Source organism: Ursus arctos, unplaced genomic scaffold, assembly GCF_023065955.2.
Source record: "Ursus arctos isolate Adak ecotype North America unplaced genomic scaffold, UrsArc2.0 scaffold_23, whole genome shotgun sequence".
NCBI lineage: Eukaryota > Metazoa > Chordata > Mammalia > Carnivora > Ursidae > Ursus > Ursus arctos.
This window is the reverse complement of record NW_026622908.1, coordinates 48,073,377-48,092,918: the sequence shown is the minus strand read 5'-3', so window position 1 is coordinate 48,092,918 and position 19,542 is coordinate 48,073,377. Positions and strand designations below refer to the sequence as shown.

Sequence of the window (19,542 nt, the reverse complement as noted above, 5' to 3'; positions counted from 1 at the left end):
GCGCAGGCGCCATCTGTTCTCCTGCCCGGCCCCGCCCCCCTAGCGCTGTTCGGGTTTCCGGTCCGCCCCGCGCTTCTGCGTCCTCGGCCCGCCCCCGGCCCAGCCAGCTTGGTGGGCGGTGCCGGGGCGGCGGGGGTGGGGGCGGTTTCGGGAGTTGGGGCGGTGCCAGAAGCGGGGTGAGCGCGAGCTGGGGAGGCCCTGAGGGCTAGAGGGCGTGCAGGCGGGCTTCGGAGCTTGGCTGCAGGGCCGCGGGAGAGAGCGCGGGCCGGCTTCCCTGGCGGACGTCTCAGCAGCCCTGGCGGACCCCTGGCCCGGCCCCGGTCGCAGTCAGGAACACGGTGCCTTCCCCTTTTCCTCGTCCGTTGGGACAGGAGCGTGAACCAGGACAGAGGACCCCTGCCCCTGGACGTGGGTACCTCCCTTTGGATGGAGGTCCCTCCCTGTAATTAAGGGACTCCTCCCAGCGGGCAAAAGTCCCTTCTCGTGGGTGATGGTCCCTGCTTCGTGGATTTGGACATTTAAGCCTTGATCACTGAGGGACTGGAGACACAGCGTGGAATGCCAAGGGGCAAAGCGCCCTGGCCAGTGGGGCTGATGTCCTGGGGGTGGGGGCTTGGAACATGTTTGTTAGTGAGTGAGAGGAGTGGTGGGGTGGGCCGGCTCACAGGGAGAGGAGGTGGGGGAGGTGGGAGGGGTGCGAGCTCAGAGGGAAATGGGGGAGCACGTCTACGGAGGCAAACACTTTAAGGAGGACACTCCCCTGGGCAGAGAGGGCGGACCTGCAGCGGTGGGTCCTTGTGCAGGCAGGGGTGGGAGTCCAGGCCAGGGAGGGGTCTGCAGGTGTGCGCACCATGGGGGGCAGGAGGGATGGGTTCAGCCTCACCAGGATGGTTGTGATGGCATCCGGGGTGAGTGGGGCTCAGCGGAGTCCCTGGAAGAATATGGGTGTCACTTCCTGAGATGATTCCAGGCGCTGAGTCTGGTAAGGAAATCCGAGCTGCCTCTGGAGCAGTGTTTCCATTGGTTGTGTGGGAAGGAGTCAGGTGAGTAGACATGTGGGCCATCAGCAGGTTGTGAGGTGCTCTCTAAGGCCTAGGCTAGAGAGAAAGGAGGCCAGTAGAGGGCCTTGGGCGCAAGACTGCAAGACGGTGGTAAGGAGGGACGGTCCTACCCCTTGGCCCCCACAGGCCACTCTCCAGGACCCCTTGCTTTCAGGGTAGAAGGGCAGACAGTAGGGTTCCCTCAAGGTCCTGCCAGCCTCTGCTCTGACTAGGGAAACCTTTGTCATGGATAAGAAATGCCAAAGTGGTCGAGGTTAGGCCAAGGTGCCTCTCCTGGGCACCCCTGCCTCCACAACCACTGGCTCTGTCCTCTGCCTGGCGAGGCCCCACACTCCCACAGCTCCTGACTACCAGCGACCCTCAATGTCTGCAGGGCCCTCCTATCATGAGTGAAGCAGGAGCTAGGGGCTCCTGGCCCTGGCAGGGCCTCAGGACAGGGGACAGAAGCCGTGAGGATGGGTGGGGGACTTTGGATAGAGACCCACAGGCCTAAGGTCAGACCATAGGCTAGGCCTAGACACAGTAAAAGGTTTCTGGGTGTAGGGTGGGCCCCCACATGCACATTTGTGGGACCCAGGGGCTGGAATTGCCAGGCTGCTGCAGGGGCCCTGGGATCCTCCTGCAGGCCCAGTCCCCCCACACCACCCCAGGGCAGCCCTGACACCTACCTCCTTGTGCATCACAGAGCCTCATTAAGCCACAGCGGTCTTCTCTGTCACTAAGAGGACAGACGAGGTAGCCTGGCTGTGGCACCGCACAGCAAGGCTGATGTGTGTATGTGCGTGTATGCGCAAGTGTGCCCCTGTGCTCACAGGTAGCGTGCACTCCACTAGACGCGTGGGTCCTTGCAGGATGCCTGCCGGAAAGACCCACCTGCCCGAGCAGGAGCAGACGCTCTAGCCCAGGTTCCCCGTGTGCACACAGTCCTGCACGTGTGCATGACCCCAACCCCAGTCCAGGGCAGTGTGTTTGGGCGTGTCAGTGGCTCCCAGCACAGGCAAGCCTGTAAGGGTCCGGGTCCCTCATGGCATTTGGAGTTGGGGTGGGCAGCGTGCCCGGGGGCAGGTGTGGTGATAGGAGGCGTTAGTCTGGGTCTGGCCGTGCCTGCCTCCCCGTGTGGGCCCCTGTGGACAGTGAGGACTTGGACAAGAGGACGCCGGAGGCCCTGCCCTGGTGACTGGGGTTAGCCCTTAGTGGGGGTAGCCCCCAGGCGAGGTTGTGGTCTGTTGCCCTCTGCACCCACACAGTCATGCTGGCTCATCTCCCCACTTCCCGAGTGGGTTCCCATTCCAGTGGGTCAGCCCCTTGCCCCGTAGAGCCCTTCACCCCCAACAGGTGAGGAGAGGGGCGCTACTCAGGCCCTGCCTTGGGCGTGACCGGGGCTGCTGCAGGGGGATGAAGTGGCAGTTAGCTCTTCCTCCTGGGGCAGAGCACAGGAGAGTCTCAGAGGACAGACGGGTCTGCAGCCAGTGGCCCATGACTGGATGACTGTCTCCTGGGAAGGATCCAGGCCTGGGGGACAAGGGTCTTCCCCTCCAGGGCCTTGTAGTGGGAGTAGCCCCCTCTCCATCCCCAGGCCCTCCCCAGGCTCTTGCCAGAGTCCCAGCTGAGGTGCTGAGGTGTGGGGTCAGGGGCATGGAGTTCTAGGGCACCATCTGCAAGTTGTTCTGGTACCTCATCCCGTAGTGACTGCCCGGGCAGAGGGAAGGTTGGCAGAGGGGGCTTGGGGGCCAGGCACAGAGCTCTGCTGCCTCAGACTGATGCCCTTGAACCTGGGGTTTTGCTTTTGTTCAGGGACCCTGGAACACGAGGTGCAGGGGGTCCCGTGACATGCTGTCATGCACCGGTCAGAAGGTTTTGTTTTTCATTCCCGTCTCTGGAAGTTGCTCCAGATGGAGCAAGGGTGGATGAATGGGGGGCCGTTCCTGGGGGGCCTTTCCAGCAGGTGGGCTAGCCAAAGCCTCGGGACCCCCAGGCTCCCTTGCTTCCTTCCTTTCCAGAGTGTGCCTGAGCCGTTCCCTGGGAGATTTGCCCTTGCTCCCCTCCCTCTGAAATGCTGGAGTGCCTCTTTGTATGGCAAACTCCTAACTGTCCTTCAAAGCCCTTGGGCACCAGAGGCATCATTCCCTTTCTGAGAATCCCCCCTAAACTCACAGGGCTGCCCTGAGTGACCCCCCTCAATTAGGTCAGCCTGACCACTGCGTGGACCTCAGATGGGAGACTTGGGACTGGGTGCTCTCTCAGGGTGGGTGTGTCATGGGCAGCCCTGCCAGCCAGGCCGCCAGCCAGGTGACCCATGTCCTGGACCCCAGATGCATCCCTCTTCCCAGCAGGGCTCAGGCTTTGGGCTCCTCTTTGGCTGAGGCCGGGCTGGGTGGGATCTGGAGACTTAGACCCCCAGCACTTGTGAGTCATGCAGACCCTGAACCGGACAGCAGAGGGTGGCAGCCCCTAGGGCATGGGGCTGCCGAGTCCAGGGGAGTGGCTGGGAGCCCATGGTCCCTTCACCACGGTCCCTTCACACTACTTGGCAGTAGTGTGGAGAGGGTGGGAGCAGCTGGTTCCACGTCTGCCTTCCAGGCTGGCAGGGTGTGGCCTGAAGATGTCAGCCAAGTGGGCGGGCAGTTTGGTGGCCCGGAGTGCAGTGGTGTGACAGGGCGGCAGGCTGCATCCTGCCCAGGACATTAGGACAGGGATCCATGGGTACCTGGGAGGATCCCGAGGAGTGTCTGAACGGGGTCCCCCTCAAACACACCTCCAGGGACCACTGTGCTGGGTGGGGGCGACTGGTGAGATACCCTCAGCCTTTCTTCCCATATGCCGGGGGGGGGGGGGTCCCAGCGATGTCACCTGGGCGCCCTCTGCAACACCACAGGGGTGAGCTGCTCTCCTGCCAGGACAGGTGTCCCCTGTGCTGAGGCCGGCGGGTGCTCACCAACCCTCTGACAGCCCTCGCCAGCCGGAGACACCAGACAGAGACGTCCAGGCACGCCAGGAGCAGCCACGGGGACACAGGAGCTTCTGCCTGTCTGGCCCGAGGACCGGGTATGAGGTCAGGGAGCCGCTGGGCCGGGGCGGGGGGGGGCAGGGGGTGCTGAAGACCCAGGAGTCCGAGGACTGACCCGCAGCAGCTGGGGTGCGGCTCCGGAGCCGAGTCGCCTGCTACCTGTGCCTTCTGTGGGGTATTGATTACTCTGCCCCAGTGAAAGAAGAGAGGTTCTAGGGCACCCCACGTGGCCCCATGCCCATCTCTGGGGAGGAGGACAGGGTCCGGAGACACTGGTCAGCTCTACTCCCTGGTCACACCAAGAATGCATTCCAGGATGGGAGTCCCCAAAGGGACTTGCACACTCTTGGGGGAGGGAAGGGGTGCTAGAGAGAAAAACAAGGTGGACCCCTCCGCCCACATCGTCTGCATCCTTATAACCTACCCACCCGTGTCCTCCAAAGCCCACGTGCGGCATGACATGGCGTGGCCTGGCGATGGGAAGACCTGAGGTGCCGGTACAGGGCTCAGAGCCCAGGTCTCCGGGGAGTCCCTGTGGTGCCCTGGGAGGCAGGGCCTCCCTCTGACAGTGCCCAGCCGGTGGACACCTCTGTCCCAGGAGATAACGCTCCCACCTGAGTTTTCTTATTTTCCTGATGATCTTGAAAGTTTGATTTAGATTCACAGTACGTACTTTTTTTTTTTAAGGTTTTATTTTTGTAAGTAATCTCTACCCCCGACGTGGGGCTTGAACTTACAGCCCCACGATCATGAGTCATATGCTCCACCAGCTGAGCCAGCCAGGCGCCCCTGTTGTATGTACTTTTTACACACCGAATACTTCTTATAGCTGGTATTTTTTTAAGACCTTAAAAGTAGTTCTGTAGGCCAGCCTTGGGGGCACCTGGGTGGCTCAGTCGGTGAAGCGTCTGCCTTTGGCTCAGGTCATGACCCTGGGGTCCTGGGATCGAGCCCCGTGTCGGGGAGTCTGCCCCTCCCCTCTCCTCCCCGCTTGTGCTGGCTCATGTCCCTCGTGTGCTCTCTGTCACTATCTTTGTCTCGCTCTCTCTCTCAAAACAAAACAAAACCCCAAAAAACCAGCCCTGGACATCCCTAGGAGTTTGCTTCATTTTGTAAAGGTCCTCCATTACTCCAGTTTAGGGACACGATGGGACAGAAGCGGAGCATCAGAACCGCACACGGCGCCCCAGGGACACCAGCTAACTTAGTCTCACATTCCCAGGGAGAGGACTGCAAACTGAGTGTGTGTGGGAAATTAGAAATAAAGAAACAGGAGATCACCACCAAGTGACACCACGAAGCTACACGGACAGGCAGCTGGTGCCAGCCGACCCGGGCTCAGAACAGGCCTGGCCGTGCTGAGCAGTGAGCGGCCAGGGAAGCAGCGTCAGGTTGGCAGGGACTGTCCACAGCCTGAGCCCCCTCGGATCTGCTGATGGAAAAGAAGGAACACTGGGCCTCCAGCTGACTTCACGCACAAAACCGAAGGTCCACAGATAGACTGAAACGTGACGTTTACTAAACATGAGCAAACGCCAAGAATAGGAGCCTGAAATAAGGAAGAGTGTCCGCCCTTCTAGCCGAGATCCCAAAGCGTTTACGGTAAGGGGGACAGGAGTTACAGGTCATAAACTCAGACTTCAGAACTCCTGTGCTCAGGAGACAGAACAAAAGGGAAGCCAGCCACGGAGTGAAGAGGTTTGCAGTGCGACACAGGCTTGGCGGGCGAGATGTAGAGAAGTCCTCCAAATAAATGAGAAGAAGGCATTCCATCCAACAGGAAGACGGACAACTAACACCAACAGGAAGAATCACAAAAGGCACGACCCAAATGGCCAAGAACTTTGTGAAAAGAAGCACATTAGATCCACGTGAAAAGAAACAAGCAGAAGAGGCCAGTTCGCCTCACTTGGACTAGCACCCTGGCCCGTGTGGCCACGGCTGGGGAGCAGTGCCCTCGAGGCCAACCCCCAGGCTCCAGGCGGAGCAGCAGGGTTTAAGATGCGCGCACCGTGCGACCCAGCGACGCAGCTGCCCGTGGATACCCAAGAGGAGGGACTGCAGGGTCTTGGAGAGAGATGAGCGTCTCCACGGTCACAGCAGCGGTAACCCACAACAGCAGAAACGTGGAAGCAGCCCAGGTGTCTGTCGACAGACAAGCGGATAAACGTGGTCCATCCACACACCGGACTGTCACTCGGCCTGAACACAGAGGGACACGCTGACACCGGCCACAGCGTGGATGGACCTGGGGGACGTGACGCTGAGTGAAACAGGCCAGACACAAAGGGACAAATACTGCAGGATTCACCCACACGAGGTCCCTAGGGTCTCCAGATTCACAGGGACAAAGAGTGGACGGTGGGCGCTGGGGCCGGGGGAGGGACGGGGGTCGGTGTCTCACGGGGACAGTTTCCATTTGGGAAGTTGGAAAGTTCTGGAGACGGACGGTGGGGACGGCTGCACAGCATGAACGTGCTTGGTGCCGGAGCTGTGCACTTGGTGGCTAAGATGGTAAACCTCACGTTATGTGTATTTTACCACAATAAAGCAGAAGATACAAGGGGCGTTACAAGGATCTTCACCACCGCTCTGTTTGGAAACAAGCCCGGCGTCCTGTGAATCGATGAACACAAGGGGCCACATGGGGCGGAATACCCGCATCGAGGGGCCAAGCTGGGGACTTCTGGTTGAAGATGACAGGACTCGTCCTCACGGGCGCCTCTGCTCACTGAAAACATTCTCCAAACTATCAGAGGGGTTTGTTTTTAAGGTGCAAGCCGCAGAACGGAGAGAGTGGGAGAGGGGACCGCACAGCCAAAGGGGGCAAGCGGCCCGACGTGCTCGGACAGCAGCCCTGGCACCTGCGGGGCAGGGGGGCCAGAGGCTGGACCTGGGGGCTGTTTCTGCCTTCCTCCACAGCGCCCCGCCCCGTGTGGCACGCTCTGGCCAGGTGGCTCAAGGACTTTGAGGAACGGAGTGGGGGGGGGGGGTGGGCAGGGGTCGGGAGGAGGCTCCAGGACTCGGAGGAGGGGCGTGTCTGGGCGAGGGTGACGGGACTGTTTTGGATGTTTCACTTGAAGGAAGTTCTCCGGACTTGCCTGGGCCTGCTATGTGGGTACAGGGACTGGGCGTGCCACCCTGGGAGGGTGGGTACCAGGAAAAGAAGGGAAGGGCGTGCCCCCAACACGTCAGCTCCGAGAGGCTGGGGGCAGGAGGGGCCCAGAGTGACAAAGCCCACAGGAGGGCTTCTGGACCCAGCAGGGTCTTGCTCTCCCAGACCCTGCCCCTACAGCCTTGCCCACAGCTGGGAGGGGGCAGGCAGGCCCAACCAGTTGGGTCATCTGGCCAGAGTGGGCTCAGGGAGCTGTGGGCAGTGGGGCAGGAAGAGGAGGAAAGCCCATCGTTCCAGTCTCCTCTGTGCCCCACACTGCAGACAGGGGTGGAGAAAGACTTACCCCCTGGCCTCAGACGTCAGAGCGAGGTCCTCCTTCCCCCTCCCATGTCCTTACTGCTCCAGTCCCAGCCCTGCCCTGTGCACTGTGGCTGGCAGCCCAGGTGGTGAGAGTCCCTCTGGGGTCTGGCTGTCTGGGATGGGGCAGGGCCCAGGATCAAAGCATGGGGGTGGCGGGAGGTGGGGGGTGGTGGCAGCTGAAGCTCCCTATTCCTCCTTGGAAAGCCTGGTGGTGTGGCTATGTGACCACCCCCACACCCCCATGGGAAGCCCTTGCCTTTCCCCGCCCCAGGTAGGTGAGGACACCAGCCCAGCCATTAGACAACAGAGTTTATTTCAGACTCAGCCTCCACTCAGGCCCAGGGTTCCAGCGGTTGGCTGGCCAGGCCAGGGCGTGTCCGTGCCCACAGTGCCCATGGCCACCCTCTAGAGCCCGCCCACTGCCATCGTGCCACGGGCCACGCTGGGATCCGATGTGCTGAGGAGGGACCGCAGAGCACAGTCGCCCTCCAGGCACAACAGGGTGGTGGACGTGGGCGATGGTCACCCACCGAGCAGCTCTACTCTACCTGTGTTATTGCATTTATACGCTTGTTAGAATCAAAGGACACTGGGTGAGGTGGGAGGGGCGGTCTACAGGGGTGAGGCTAGCGTAGCCACCGGGCAGATCCTCGACATCCCCCCATCCCCGGCCTCCCTGCCAGGCTCTCAGCTGCCCCAAGGACAATTGCTGCAGGACGAGGAAGAGTCAGGGCAGGAAGTGAGGTGGCCCCAGCCTCAGCGGCTCCCCTGGAAGGCGAATGGTGGAAGTCCCCCCAGACCGGCCTGTGGGCTCTGTCCACCCAGCCAGGGTGCAGGCGGTGGACAGAGGTGGCATGGAAGCACTGCCACAGCTTGGTTCGGGTCAGCCCACTGCCCAGGCCCTGCCCAGCTACAAAGAAAGAGCAGAAATGGGGCGAGTGAGACAGCCATACCCTTTAATGTCCCCACATGGGCTGGGCCCTCGCTGGAGCCCATCCCGGACCCCTGCCCAACCCTGGGGAATCGTCCGGACTCTGCTGCCAGGAAGCGCACGGGATCACGGAGGCCTCTCGGGACCGGCTGGCACACGCGAGTGTGCCCACGGTGAACACGCCTGCCCGTAGGCAAGAGGGCCACACTCGAGATCCACTCCTCCCGCTGCCCCCCGGTATCGTGGCCCTGGCCGAGACCTCTGCCCCACGTGGGAGCTCTGTCCTGTGCTGCTCAGTAAACCCTGGAGCCTGGGAGGGGGATGTGCCGGGGGCCAGCGAGGGAGCTTGGGGGCCCTGTCCGTGTCTGTCCCTCTGCGTGTGTGGGGGTATACATGTCTATATGGTACGCGTGTACGGGTGTATAGATAGCTGTGTGTGAGCTCGGCATGCACTAGGCTCCTGAGATCTGTACAGGAAGTGGCTGTGCCCCCACCTGGGCACCAGCCATCATTTTTTCCGGGCCAGGAAGGCCACACCAAGAATTAGGGCTACGGCTGCCACGGCCACACCCCCAGCCACCAGCAGGGGGGTCAAGTTCTCAAAGGGGCAAGGGCCACGGCCCCCTGGACCCCCGCTGGGGGCTTCATCCTCCTCAGCCCCATCCCCAGGGCCCTTGGGCTCGGGGGTGGCATCGGAGCTGCCGGGTGCTGCAGGGGCCGGCTTCAGGTTGCTGTGGTTATTGAGAAGGGTAGGGTCTGCCTTGGCCGGGGTCTTCTTGGCAGTTGGTGGTGTGGGGGCCGCCAGAGGCTCTTGCTTCTCTGCTTGGGCCTCCTTCTTCCCAGGCTTAGCTGAGGGGGCTTTCCCATCTGCAGCTGGCGGGGCTCTGGCCTCAGCAGCGGCCTGTGGAGCCTTGGTGTCAGGCTTGGGGCTGCTGGTCGCCTTCCCCCTGGACTCCATGGTGGGCGGTGCTGGCAGGCTACGTGGGGTGTGCGTGAACAGACAGGTAGCTGGAACTCAGCGGCTCAGGACAGCTCACCCCTGGGCATTATCTAGGCCTGGAGAAAGACACAATGAGGCTGTGGCAAGAGACTCAGCTCTCCTGTTCAGCCCCCTCCCGTCTTGTCCCCATGGAGACCCTGCCCAGTTCTCTGGATCACCCCTCCCCCCAGGAGACCCCACTCAGGATGTTCTGCTTCCAGGGCCTGATCTCCATCTGCCCCCCCCCCCCACTCCCTGAGAAGCCCCTCCAACCACACACGCAGAGCCCGCTGGCCCTGAACAGGCTGGGGGTGCAGGATGAGACCAGCCATCCGCAACATGGTCCTGCCCATACACGTGCTATTTCCATCTGGCCCGGGGTAGGGAGGCCCTGATGGGGAAGTGAGAGCCCACCCAGTCCTCAGGAGGATGTGTGGTCACTGGAGGGCGTGGCAGCTATGGTGTGCCTGGGCAGAAGCAACTGTGCACCTTCCTGGGAGGACTGGGTCCAAGTGGAGAGGAGGGCAAGGCAGGAACCCAGAGTCTGTGCTCTCTGGTGCCAGTGGGGGGGAATGGGCCCAAGGCTGCCAGAACGGGGGTACAGCACACCTGAGGTGTTTCCCTGGGAGGCTGGAGAAGCCAGTCAGGCAGGCAGTGACAGGCCCTGTGCCTCCCGGCAAGCCACCTGCCCCTCCCCAGCTGCCGGTACCCACCCCCAAGACCAGCTTCTCCTGCTCCAGTTCAAGGACAGGGAGTCCTTCCTGAGTCTGGGGCTGTGCCTGCCTCTCGGGCAAGGGGTGGGGAGGGTGTCCCTGGTGTGAGCCTGGGGTGGACACATGCCATGTCCATCAGCCTCAGCATCCTCAAACCTGGGCCAGGGCAGAGGATGGGGGCTCCAGACTATGGGAAAAGCCTGGCCCAGATCCTCAATGTCTGAGTTGGCGAGTACTGGGTTTACTGGGCTGGGCCTGAGCCATCTCTCCCTGAACACCTAGACACCACCTGACTGCCTCTCCTCCGAGAGGATTAGAACCCCCCCCCCCCGCCCTTCCCCACAGGGGGAGGGAGCCCATGGGGGAAGCTGCGGCCCAGGTTTTCCACCCAGGCCAGGCACACTAACCACACCTGAAGGTCACCTGTAGGTCACAGCATAATGGGGGTGTCCCAGTGAGCAGCCCAGCTGCTGCGCTGCTTCCCAGGGAGTCCCAGCAGCCCCTCAACCCCTAGTGCTCTGGATGGGCACCCCGCTGCTGGGCGTCAAGTTTGCAAAGGGCAGGTGGTCTCCTCCCCGCCCCCCCACCCCCTGTTATTTTTGGTTCACAATGACGTCAGCCGGTGCCCCCTCCCCCTCCCAGGAGCCGCTGGGCTGGAGAGAGCGAGGGGCCCGGCATGCGCCCCCAGTGACCTTCAAGGCGGGAGCCGCCCACTCGCCCCGCGCGGCCGCCCCGTCACACCCCGGGCCCCAGGCCCCGTAGCCCCCGTTGTCTTACGCTGCTGCTCCCGGCGCTCCCACCTCGGCGCTGCGCGCTCTCCGCGGGACCAGGGCGGGCGGCGGCTGCGGCTGCGGCTGCGGGGACTGGGAGTTTCCCACAATGCACTGTTCTCGGCGCCGCCAGCCGCGGAGGCGGGGCCACATCACCCCAGCGCCGCCCCCTCTTGGCCACCCCGGCGCCCCCGGCTGGTGGGGCAGTCTGGGGCCCCCAAGCCCAAGCTCCCCTTTTGATCCCAAGGACGGCTTGCAGTCAGGGAAGAAAGGGGGCTGCCCTTCCCGCGCCCCCAAACCAGCCAGTGCGGGCGGCAGGGGGCCCTCCTCCCGGGCCCTGTGTCGGCCAGCGGGTGGGTGGGCCGAGGGAGGTCCGCAGGGGCAGCAGGTTGCAAAATGAGAGGCTACCCTCGCCCCCGCCCCGCCCTGCCCTAACAGATTTCAGAGAGAAGGTGTCTACTTAGAATATTTATTTATCTTCTCACAGGACAAGACACAAAAAGTTACAACTTCTTAAAACTCTTCAAAACAAAAAATATAATTCTGTAAGCAGCAGCAGCAGCTTCCAAGGTTCAGATGTGGTGGGAGAGGGCAGCTCCCAGGAACAACCGTGAACTGGGGGGCCCAGGCCTGAGCCCCAGGTAGTGTCACCGGGAAGGGGCCTCCGAGGAGGGAGACCAGGTGGGGGTACACAGCACCGGCACATCGGGGTCGATCACCAACACAATCACGTGGCCTGGGGGGGGCGGGGCGGGCAGGCCTGCCTCAATTCACAACATCAATGAGGGAGGGCGGTTCGGGAGGGCAGAGCTTACAGTGTGGTCAGCGGCCTTATGCAAAGGCCCAGAAAGTAGGGTGGGCCCTGGGAGGACTGAGGGAGCAGACACCCCCAGGCTCCATACTGGTCCTCATGTCTGCCCTCCCCACTGGCCAATCCTGGACCCAGGGTTGGAGGGGGTCTCAGAAGAGGGGTCCGCTGAGGTGCAGCAAGAACCAGGCTGGGAAAATACATTCCTGAATGGGGTCAGAGGGGAGCCTAGGGTGCACACAGCACAAACACACACACATTACCTGGCCATGTGGGTAAGGCCAGCAGCCCCACCCCCCACCCCCAGCCCCATCTCTGAGGGGCCAGGCCAGTGGAGCGCTGGTGGACACAACCTGCTCCCCAGAACATTTGCACATGCACACAGACCTCACACGCTATGGGCCCCCAGCCTGGGGTGGGGGTAGAGAGGCCCACCAGGAGGGATGCTGGGTCCCACATTGGAATGGGGGGCTTGCCCTGGGAGTCAGAACTCCATGTGACCCCCGCCTGGGACTCCTGGCTCAAAATGGGGGGCAGGAGACCCCAATCCTCCCACAAGGCTAGCTGGGGGACAAAGTGGAGTCCTGGCCAAGGCAAGAAGGGCAGCGGCAGGGAGAGGCTGGACGGATGGACACAGGGAGGGACAGAGCACTTGTACTCAGCAAGTTAATAAATAGGTTTGTGCGGGGTCCCCTTTGTGGACTAGGGGCCAAGCCTCGGGGACGAGAGCTGGTAGACTGGAGGGTAGGGTCCCGCCTGCCTAGCCCAGGCCTGGGGGGCCCAGCCCAGAGACCAGCTCTGTTCCTGGGGTACTCAGGCCGGGGCGGAGCTGTGGCGGGGGCTGGCTCCAGGAATGTAAAGATTTCTGCGTTTTCTACATAAATAAGACATTGGTCCCAGTGGGGGTGCAGGCAGGACCCCTCAGGGGCCCCTGTGTGCACCACCCATGTGGACCCTGCACCCCTTCCTCTGCTTCCCCCCATCCACGTGGGAAGGCTGGGGAGAGACTTTCTCCCGCTCGGTCCTGGGCGGGCCACCTGGCTCCGGCCCCACTCTGGTCCCAATTGGCTGGAGGGCGTGGGCGGCCGCCAGGCTCAGGGCTGGGGTCGCTGCAGCAGGTCCAGCAGCGTCTCTGCGATGCCCAGGAAGTAGACCACTTGAGCAATGCCGAACAGCGGGGCGATGACCAGGGCACGACAGTAGGCGCCCTTCAGGAAGGCTGAGGGGCCCTCGTGCCTCAGGATCTTCCTGCGGGGAGAGGGTGGTCAGGGCCCCACCGGCCTGCGGTCCACCCCCGCCCCGCCCCTAGGGCCTTCCCACCTGGCACAGTCCAGGAACCCCGTGTAGGTGTCCTCGTTCACGCCGCGCTGTAGTGACTGGAGTCTTGTCTTCACCACTGCAGGGGGGAGTGCAGGTCAGCGCAGGCCCAGCCCACCTCCACCCCCACCCCTGCAGGACCTAGTCCAGGCACTGACCATCACAGGGGTTGACGGCCACGGCGGCCGCGCTCCCGGCCACACAGCCAGCCAGAAACGACACGTAGAAAGGAGACTTCTCCCCGGATGCCGGACGGCCCAGCTGGTTCAGGTTGGCAAAGAGGGGGAAGTAGACAATGGAGAAGGGGACGTCCCTGTGGGGGGAGGAAGGGACCCTGGTGACCCAGAGGTGCACAGTGGCCAGGCCTCCCTCCTCCCACCCTCACCCTCCCTCCCACCTGAGCAGTGTGGCCCCCAGTCCCTTGTAGAGGCCAGCGATGCCCCGGCTCCGAAGCAGGTCCCGGGTCAGCTGGGTGGCTGTGGGCCGGGGGGCAGCTGGAGCCTCCACGGAGGGCTGGGCGCCCCCTTGGGCTGACAGCTGGGCCTGGGCATCCAGTATCTTCTTCTGGGCAGCTGGGGAGAGAAGAGATGGGCCTGCTGGCTCCCCCTCCTACTGCCTCCCACGGGGCAGGGGATGGGGCTCCAGCTGTTGCCCCCACCCAGCTGTTGCCCCTCCTCCCACACCCTCACCAATGCGGCCTGCGTCCTGAAGCTGGATCTTCAGCATTTCCATGGGCGTGGTCACGATCACCTGGCAGGTGCCAGCCCCACAGCCCGCCAGCATCTCCTTAACCAGGGTCAGCTTCTGCCTGTGGAGAAGGGGTACGGGCCGTGGTGCAGATGCAGAAGCCTCTGCTGCCCTGAGCGTGCAGGGGAATGGGAGTGGCAGAGGCGGACGCAGCCCTGCAGGGGTACAGCACATGCCAGCCTCCGGTACCCCTGCAGGCCCTCCAGCAATGGGCACCGAGCCCAACAGACAGAGGGCCCCACAAGCAGGGCCTGGGAAAGGTGGAAGGGCCATTCTCAAGCAAACAGCAGTGGAAAAGGTAGGTGTCTCAAGTACCCAAAGGGCTACCCTCTCAGCCCCATCCCCTGACAGGGGAAAGCTGGTCGGTGCCCCCTGCAAATCCCACCCTACAAGGGCTGGTGCAGGTGGCTGGGGGCCAGGACCGCTGGGGCCGAAGCGCCACTGACTCAGCATCTGCTTCCTTCCCTGTGCAGGAGGCAGGGAGGACGAGAGGGAGGAGGTGAGGGGCAGAGCTTTTGTCCTCTGTCTGGAGGCACAGACCCCGCCCCCTCACAACCTTGGCCCGCAGCCCCTCACCCGTCCTTGGAGAGCTGGTATCGGAAGAAGTCGTTGGCGGCCAGCTTGATGGCCTTCTCTGGGGTGACAAGAGTCAGGTTCACAGCGGCTCCTGTGGGGCACAGCGGGGAGCACAGGCAGGTCAGTGGCCTGGGTTGGGGAGGCTCTCAGCCAGCAGTAGCCTCCCAGCTGGCAGAGACCCACCCCAGTCACTCCTTGGCTCCCCCTCCTGCCCTCTCACCCACATTGGTGCCAGGCAGGGCAGGACCAGGCAGGGACGGGGCAGTGGCTCCTCCAAGAGCTCCGCTCACCCTCCCTGCATGGTCTACCCATTCTGGCCTCCCTGAGGAATACCTCCCCTGGAGGACAGAAGGGCTCCCACGGCAGGGGCGGGGCACTGGGTGGAGGACACAGGCCGGTGGTGAGCTAGGGCCGGGGGAGGCAGTGGCGGGTCCCTCCGCACAGTGTCTGGGCAAAGCCAGTCTTGGGGATTGTCTCCTAAGCGGCTTTGCAGTGGTGTCCCTGCCCGCCTCCGGTCTCCCAGCACAGATGGAGTCCCACCTGCCCCGGAAGACAGGGGAGAAGGCTACAGCCACCACGGTGAAGACACAGTGTCCTGTCGTGCCTGCCGGCAGTGGCAGCAGGTGGGGGATGGGGCCGATGCGCTGGGAGGACCGCTGAGAACTGCCCCTTCCCAGACAGCCCACCCTGTGTCACTCGCCCAGCACTCAGGTCCCACGGGCCACGTCCACACTTACACACCAGGCCCAAGAGGGCTGCCCTGCCTGGCTTTGCCACCTGCCTCCCCCCAGGTGCAGGAGGGTGCCACCCACACCTGCCCCACCCCCAGCCTCACCGCGGTACATGCCGAAGTAGCCCTCTGAGCGGATGGTCTTGATGAGGCAGTCGGACCTGCAGGAGGCGGGGGTGAGCTGGGGGCCAGTCACGGCTCCAATCCTAGCCCTGACCTCAGCTTCCCCTCTTGTCAAACAAGGTGGGGGACGCAGGAGCTGGGCTTGTGAGTCTGAGCCTCACCCTGCCCCCGCCTCCCGTGGCCCCCGCCCCGCCCCGCACGCTCACATGCTGGTGTACACGCGCTGGCCATTCTGCTGGTTCTGCAGCCGCGTCTTGGCCAGGTCGATGGGGAACACACAGGTGACCCCGATCAGCCCAGCGATGCCGCCATTGATGAGCTTGGCTGGCAGACTGTGTGAGCAGAGGGAGTGTCAGGAGTGGCCTCCTCGGCCATCGGTCAGCACGACACACGGGGCGGGGTGGGGCCAAGACCAAAGGCAGGGCTGCGTTCTGACCTGATCTGCTTATCAGCCATTTAACTGAGCGCACCCAGGTAGGAGCCGGACAGCTGGACGCCAGCCAGTGGAGGACGGAGCGAGCAGCGGCGGCGGAGTGCGGGTGGACAGAGGGGGAAGGGGCGGCTCTCCACTCTCCAGGGACTTTCAAAACCACGGCTTCTGTTCTAGAACAGGCTCTGGGAATCAGCGGAGGGAGGGACACACCACTCAGAGGCGCACCAGAGAAATAAGCTTCCCCTCAAAACCCCCCTCCCATCCCTAGGGCCATCCTGTTTCCCCTCAAGGCGCCCCCGCCCCCGCCCGGCACGTCTTCCCAGCTGGCCTCGCTCACGCTCACACACTCACGTGCACACCGAGCGGGCACAGGAGCGCAATCTGCCTTTAAAGGGCCAGGCGCCTCTGGGGAGTGAATCTGCCAGCCAGGCATCTCAACCCTGGACTGCGGTGACCCCCTCATCCTTGGGCAGCTGCAGCTGACGCCTGCCCCCTCCAGGATGGAGGCTGGAGGTGCTGAGGGGCCCCCCACAACCTGGGCTCAGCTCACAGCCACCCAGGTAGATGCTGCCACGCCAGGTACAGCCCCCACTCCCATGGACCCCAGACAGCCCCTCCCCTTGGAGAAGCGCCCTGCTCACCCACACCCAGCCCTGCACCCACTCTCCTATCCACCCTTTCCAGGAACCTCACTCCCAGACAGGCACACACACGCACAGACCAGATCCTCTGGAAGCTTCGGAGGTGTCTGGGGCACGGGGTACGGGGCAGCTGGGAAGGGGACAACTGAGGCTCCCTGTGTTTAGTTCCCCCATCCGCCCTAGGGGTTGGGGGAGACAGGGCCCCTCTCACTAGAGACAGGGCAGGGGAGCCAGAGCCAGTGGCAGAGCCTCCGAAGCCTCCTGTCGGGGGCCTCCCAGAGTCCTGGAGCCTTCCCCGCTGCCTCTTCCCTGGGCCCCCTCAGAGGCCAGCTGTCACAGGCTCTCACCCACAGCACTGCCGCCCACGGTCACAAGGCTGGCTCGCACCCCTGGTCCCTCTGAGGACCGGTGACCTTCACCTCAGCTTTCCTGGGCCATCTGTCCCTGTGTCCCCTGCCCCTCCAGCCCCACCACCCCGCAGCCCCCAGTCCCGCTCACCGTGAGGTGCACCTCCAGGACTACAGCCCGCACGGCTCACGGCCCACGGAGGAGACCCAGTGGCTGAGGGAGGTGCCCGTTGCCAGGATTGGCCGCCAGGTGGGGCGGGGCCGGCCTTGGGGGGGCGACTTTCTCTTTCACTTTGGGCGTGTTGAGGCTCTCAGCCGCTGCAGGAGAAGGGATGGGAGGGGGTGTGACAGCTTCTGAGGGGCAGGGCCCAGCCTCGGACACTTGATCAGCCCACGGGGCAAAGCCTGGCCAGCCGCCCACAGGAACCCCGGCCCATGGCCACCACGACCCCGGCTGCCCTGTGGGTTCCTGTCTGCAGCCTGCAGGCTGGATCTGTCTAGGGCTCCGGGACCCAGAGGATGGGGCGCTCTCTGTGCCCAGGCACCCTGTGGGCCTCTGTGGACAATCTGGTCCCGTGGGGGTAGAGATGGGTCTGTGCCCACTCCTGTTCGTGAGACCTGTGTGTCTGCTGGGTGAAGACACATTTCATGGAAACCTCACTCTAGGGCAGACGAAGACACACGTCTATTAAAAATCCAGGGCTGGGACAGGGGAGCTCAGATGGTTAAGCATCGGCCTTCGGCTCAGGTCACGATCCCAGGGTCCTGGGATGGAGCCCCGCATTGGGCTCCCTGCTCCACTGGGAGCCTGCTTCTCCCTCTCCCCTCCCCCTTGCTCCTGCGCACACACTCTCTAATAAATGAAGTCTTAAAAAAAAAAAAAAAAGGCCAGGGAAGGGGTGGCTAGGTCTCAAGAGGCCTCTGGCTGCTACCCACAGGACTGTTCAGCTGGCAGGTCCAGAGGGCACGGGAATGGGCACTCCCAGAGCTCTCTGACCCGCCAAGGGGCCCCAGACACACACCCCAGGGCCTCCGTCCCCAGCACCTGCTTCCCCATGCCCTAGCCTGCAGATAAAAGTCTGACCCCTGAACTTCAACCTGACCTTTCCCTCCCCACCCCCACCCCACACACCTCCTGGTGTAGACTGGCTACAGCCAGCTCGCTGCAGCCCCAGGCTGTCAGGGGCAGGGTCTACAGTCTCTGCAGTCTCCTGAGACCCACCCCTGCCTCTGGGGGACTGAGTGAACCCTGCCACCTCCAGCATCACCAGACCCCACCTCCCACCTGGGGTAAGGGACACTGGGTGATGGGGGTCCCAGAAGTCAGACAGAGCGTCTAAAGTGAAGAGGAGAGCAGCTGTGCCAGGAAGAGAGGCAGGCCCGGGGACGCCAAGCCTGAGGAGACAGTCTGGGGTCTCACACTACATGCTTGAGGCTGCAGGATGGAGCAGGGAAGTGGGTCCTGGCCAGACAGCAGTGAGAATCAAGGGGCTCTCCCTGGGGAGACTGGCAAGGGTTCCGCTGGACGCAGAACCCCCTTTTGTTGGTCCTCGCTCTGTGGTTCCCACCCCAGCGACATCTGTGGAAGGACCTCCCTGTGCACCCCATGTTGCCACAGAAGCCCAGCAACCCCGGCCGGGCCTGAGGCCCAGGGCTGTTAGCCTTCACCGTCCTCCCGTCTCCACTTCTGCAGCCAAGTAAACTCAGGACGAAGGTAGGCAGTGGACAGCGCTGCCCACAGAGAGCACCACAGGATGATGCGTCTACTTCCAGACCCTCCCAGGGGTAAAATCTCCCACAAATGAAGCCGCTGGGCTCCCCCTCCCCCACCCTCACGGAAGGCGGTGGGGGTGAAGATCAGAGTCCGGCACTGGCCGCTGGCTGCCCATTCAATCTCCCCGCATCCCTTCCCCCTAGGGACGGGGGGGGCGCTTTCTATGCTGTCGGAGGGGCCCCAACCCACGAACAAAGGAGGCTTGGGGTGGAGGTTGCGGGCTCCAGCTCGGAGGCCGGCTCAGGCCCCTTGTCCCTCTTGGAGGGGGTCCAGACGGGGCCCAGACGGTCACGCTGCCCCCGCCAGGCGGTGGCGACTACAGCCACGCACGTGTCCACACAAGTCCGGCGGGGCCCCACGTGTGCGCCCCCCGCGGCCCGGCCTCCGCTTCTGGGGCTCTGGCCCAGCTTCCCACCCCGTGGGGACACGTGTGCGCGGGGAGCGCGCCCGGCACCGCCCGGGGTCGAGCACGGCCTCCCACACCCGGGCGGCAGCTGGTCGGAGCATCCGCCGGCCCGGGACCCCCCGGAGCCGCCTCGTCGGGGCAGCTGTCACCTCCCCCGGCCGCCTCGGCGCCCCTGGCCCCCGCAGCCGGGCAGCAGTCGGGTGGGCGCAGCGGAAGGGAGAGGCCGGGCAGCCACTCACCGCGCGCTCCGCCGCCGCCGCCGCCGCGCTCGCCTCCCCGCCGTGCCGCGCGCCCGGCTGCTCCTAATGCGCGGAGGCGCGCGCGCTCCGCCCCCTGCCCCCGGCCCTCGGCAAGCGGGCTCCGGCTCCCCCTCCCGGTCGCCGCGGCCACTGCGCCGGCCTGGCCCCAGCCGCGGGTCCCCAAAAGGCCCTTCTTTGGCCTCTGGGCCTCACGGTCCTGCATGGGCCAGGGACCCAGGGATTAGCCCCGGCGGGCCAACGGGTGGCAGGGAATGCCGGGAAGAGGGTGTTCTAGGGCAGGAGCGGTCCCTGGCCGCACCGTGGGCGCTTGGAGGGGATGGCTCTGGCCGAGCACCTGCCCAGCCACTTGCTGCACAATCCCGCGCACGGTGACTTTGTATCCGTTGGTGCAGCACCGTTACTTTGTAGCTGGAGCGCCTCGCCCTCCCGGGTACATGGGGCAGG

At 63.8% G+C, this 19,542-nt stretch overlaps 2 protein-coding genes and 1 long non-coding RNA gene across 7 annotated transcripts; 1 reads left to right on the top strand and 2 right to left on the bottom strand.

Annotated features, from left to right (window-relative positions):
- The first annotated feature begins 64 nt into the window (after positions 1–64).
- LOC113248767 (uncharacterized) lies at positions 65–7,164 on the top strand. 2 transcript variants are annotated; one of them, XR_003313613.4, is made up of 3 exons: positions 192–408; positions 3,937–4,106; positions 5,204–7,164. It is a non-coding gene; the product is annotated as an uncharacterized LOC113248767 (long non-coding RNA). The 2 variants fall into 2 exon arrangements; XR_008961132.1 differs by having other exon boundaries at positions 65–4,106.
- A 657-nt stretch (positions 7,165–7,821) lies between these two features.
- Positions 7,822–11,026, bottom strand: CEND1 (cell cycle exit and neuronal differentiation 1). Its single transcript, XM_026490363.4, has 2 exons — positions 10,944–11,026; positions 7,822–9,530 (listed from the first exon to the last, which is right to left on the bottom strand). The coding sequence occupies exon 2, from the start codon at positions 9,430–9,432 to the stop codon at positions 8,983–8,985; it is 450 nt and encodes a 149-aa protein (XP_026346148.1). The 5' UTR covers positions 9,433–9,530; positions 10,944–11,026; the 3' UTR covers positions 7,822–8,982.
- A 365-nt stretch (positions 11,027–11,391) lies between these two features.
- On the bottom strand, positions 11,392–19,138 carry SLC25A22 (solute carrier family 25 member 22). Of its 4 annotated transcripts, none has more exons than XM_048217512.2 (11): positions 19,078–19,138; positions 16,810–16,976; positions 15,674–15,852; positions 15,444–15,569; positions 15,220–15,275; positions 14,385–14,475; positions 13,751–13,869; positions 13,459–13,633; positions 13,220–13,374; positions 13,065–13,140; positions 11,392–12,992 (listed from the first exon to the last, which is right to left on the bottom strand). In XM_048217512.2, exons 3-11 carry the CDS (start codon positions 15,691–15,693, stop codon positions 12,839–12,841), a joined length of 972 nt encoding a protein of 323 aa, XP_048073469.1. In that variant the 5' UTR covers positions 15,694–15,852; positions 16,810–16,976; positions 19,078–19,138; the 3' UTR covers positions 11,392–12,838. The 4 variants fall into 4 exon arrangements, with proteins under 4 accessions (XP_048073469.1, XP_048073468.1, XP_048073470.1 ...); XM_048217511.2 differs by having other exon boundaries at positions 15,674–15,840; XM_048217513.2 differs by having other exon boundaries at positions 15,674–15,835.
- Between the last annotated feature and the right edge of the window lie 404 nt (positions 19,139–19,542).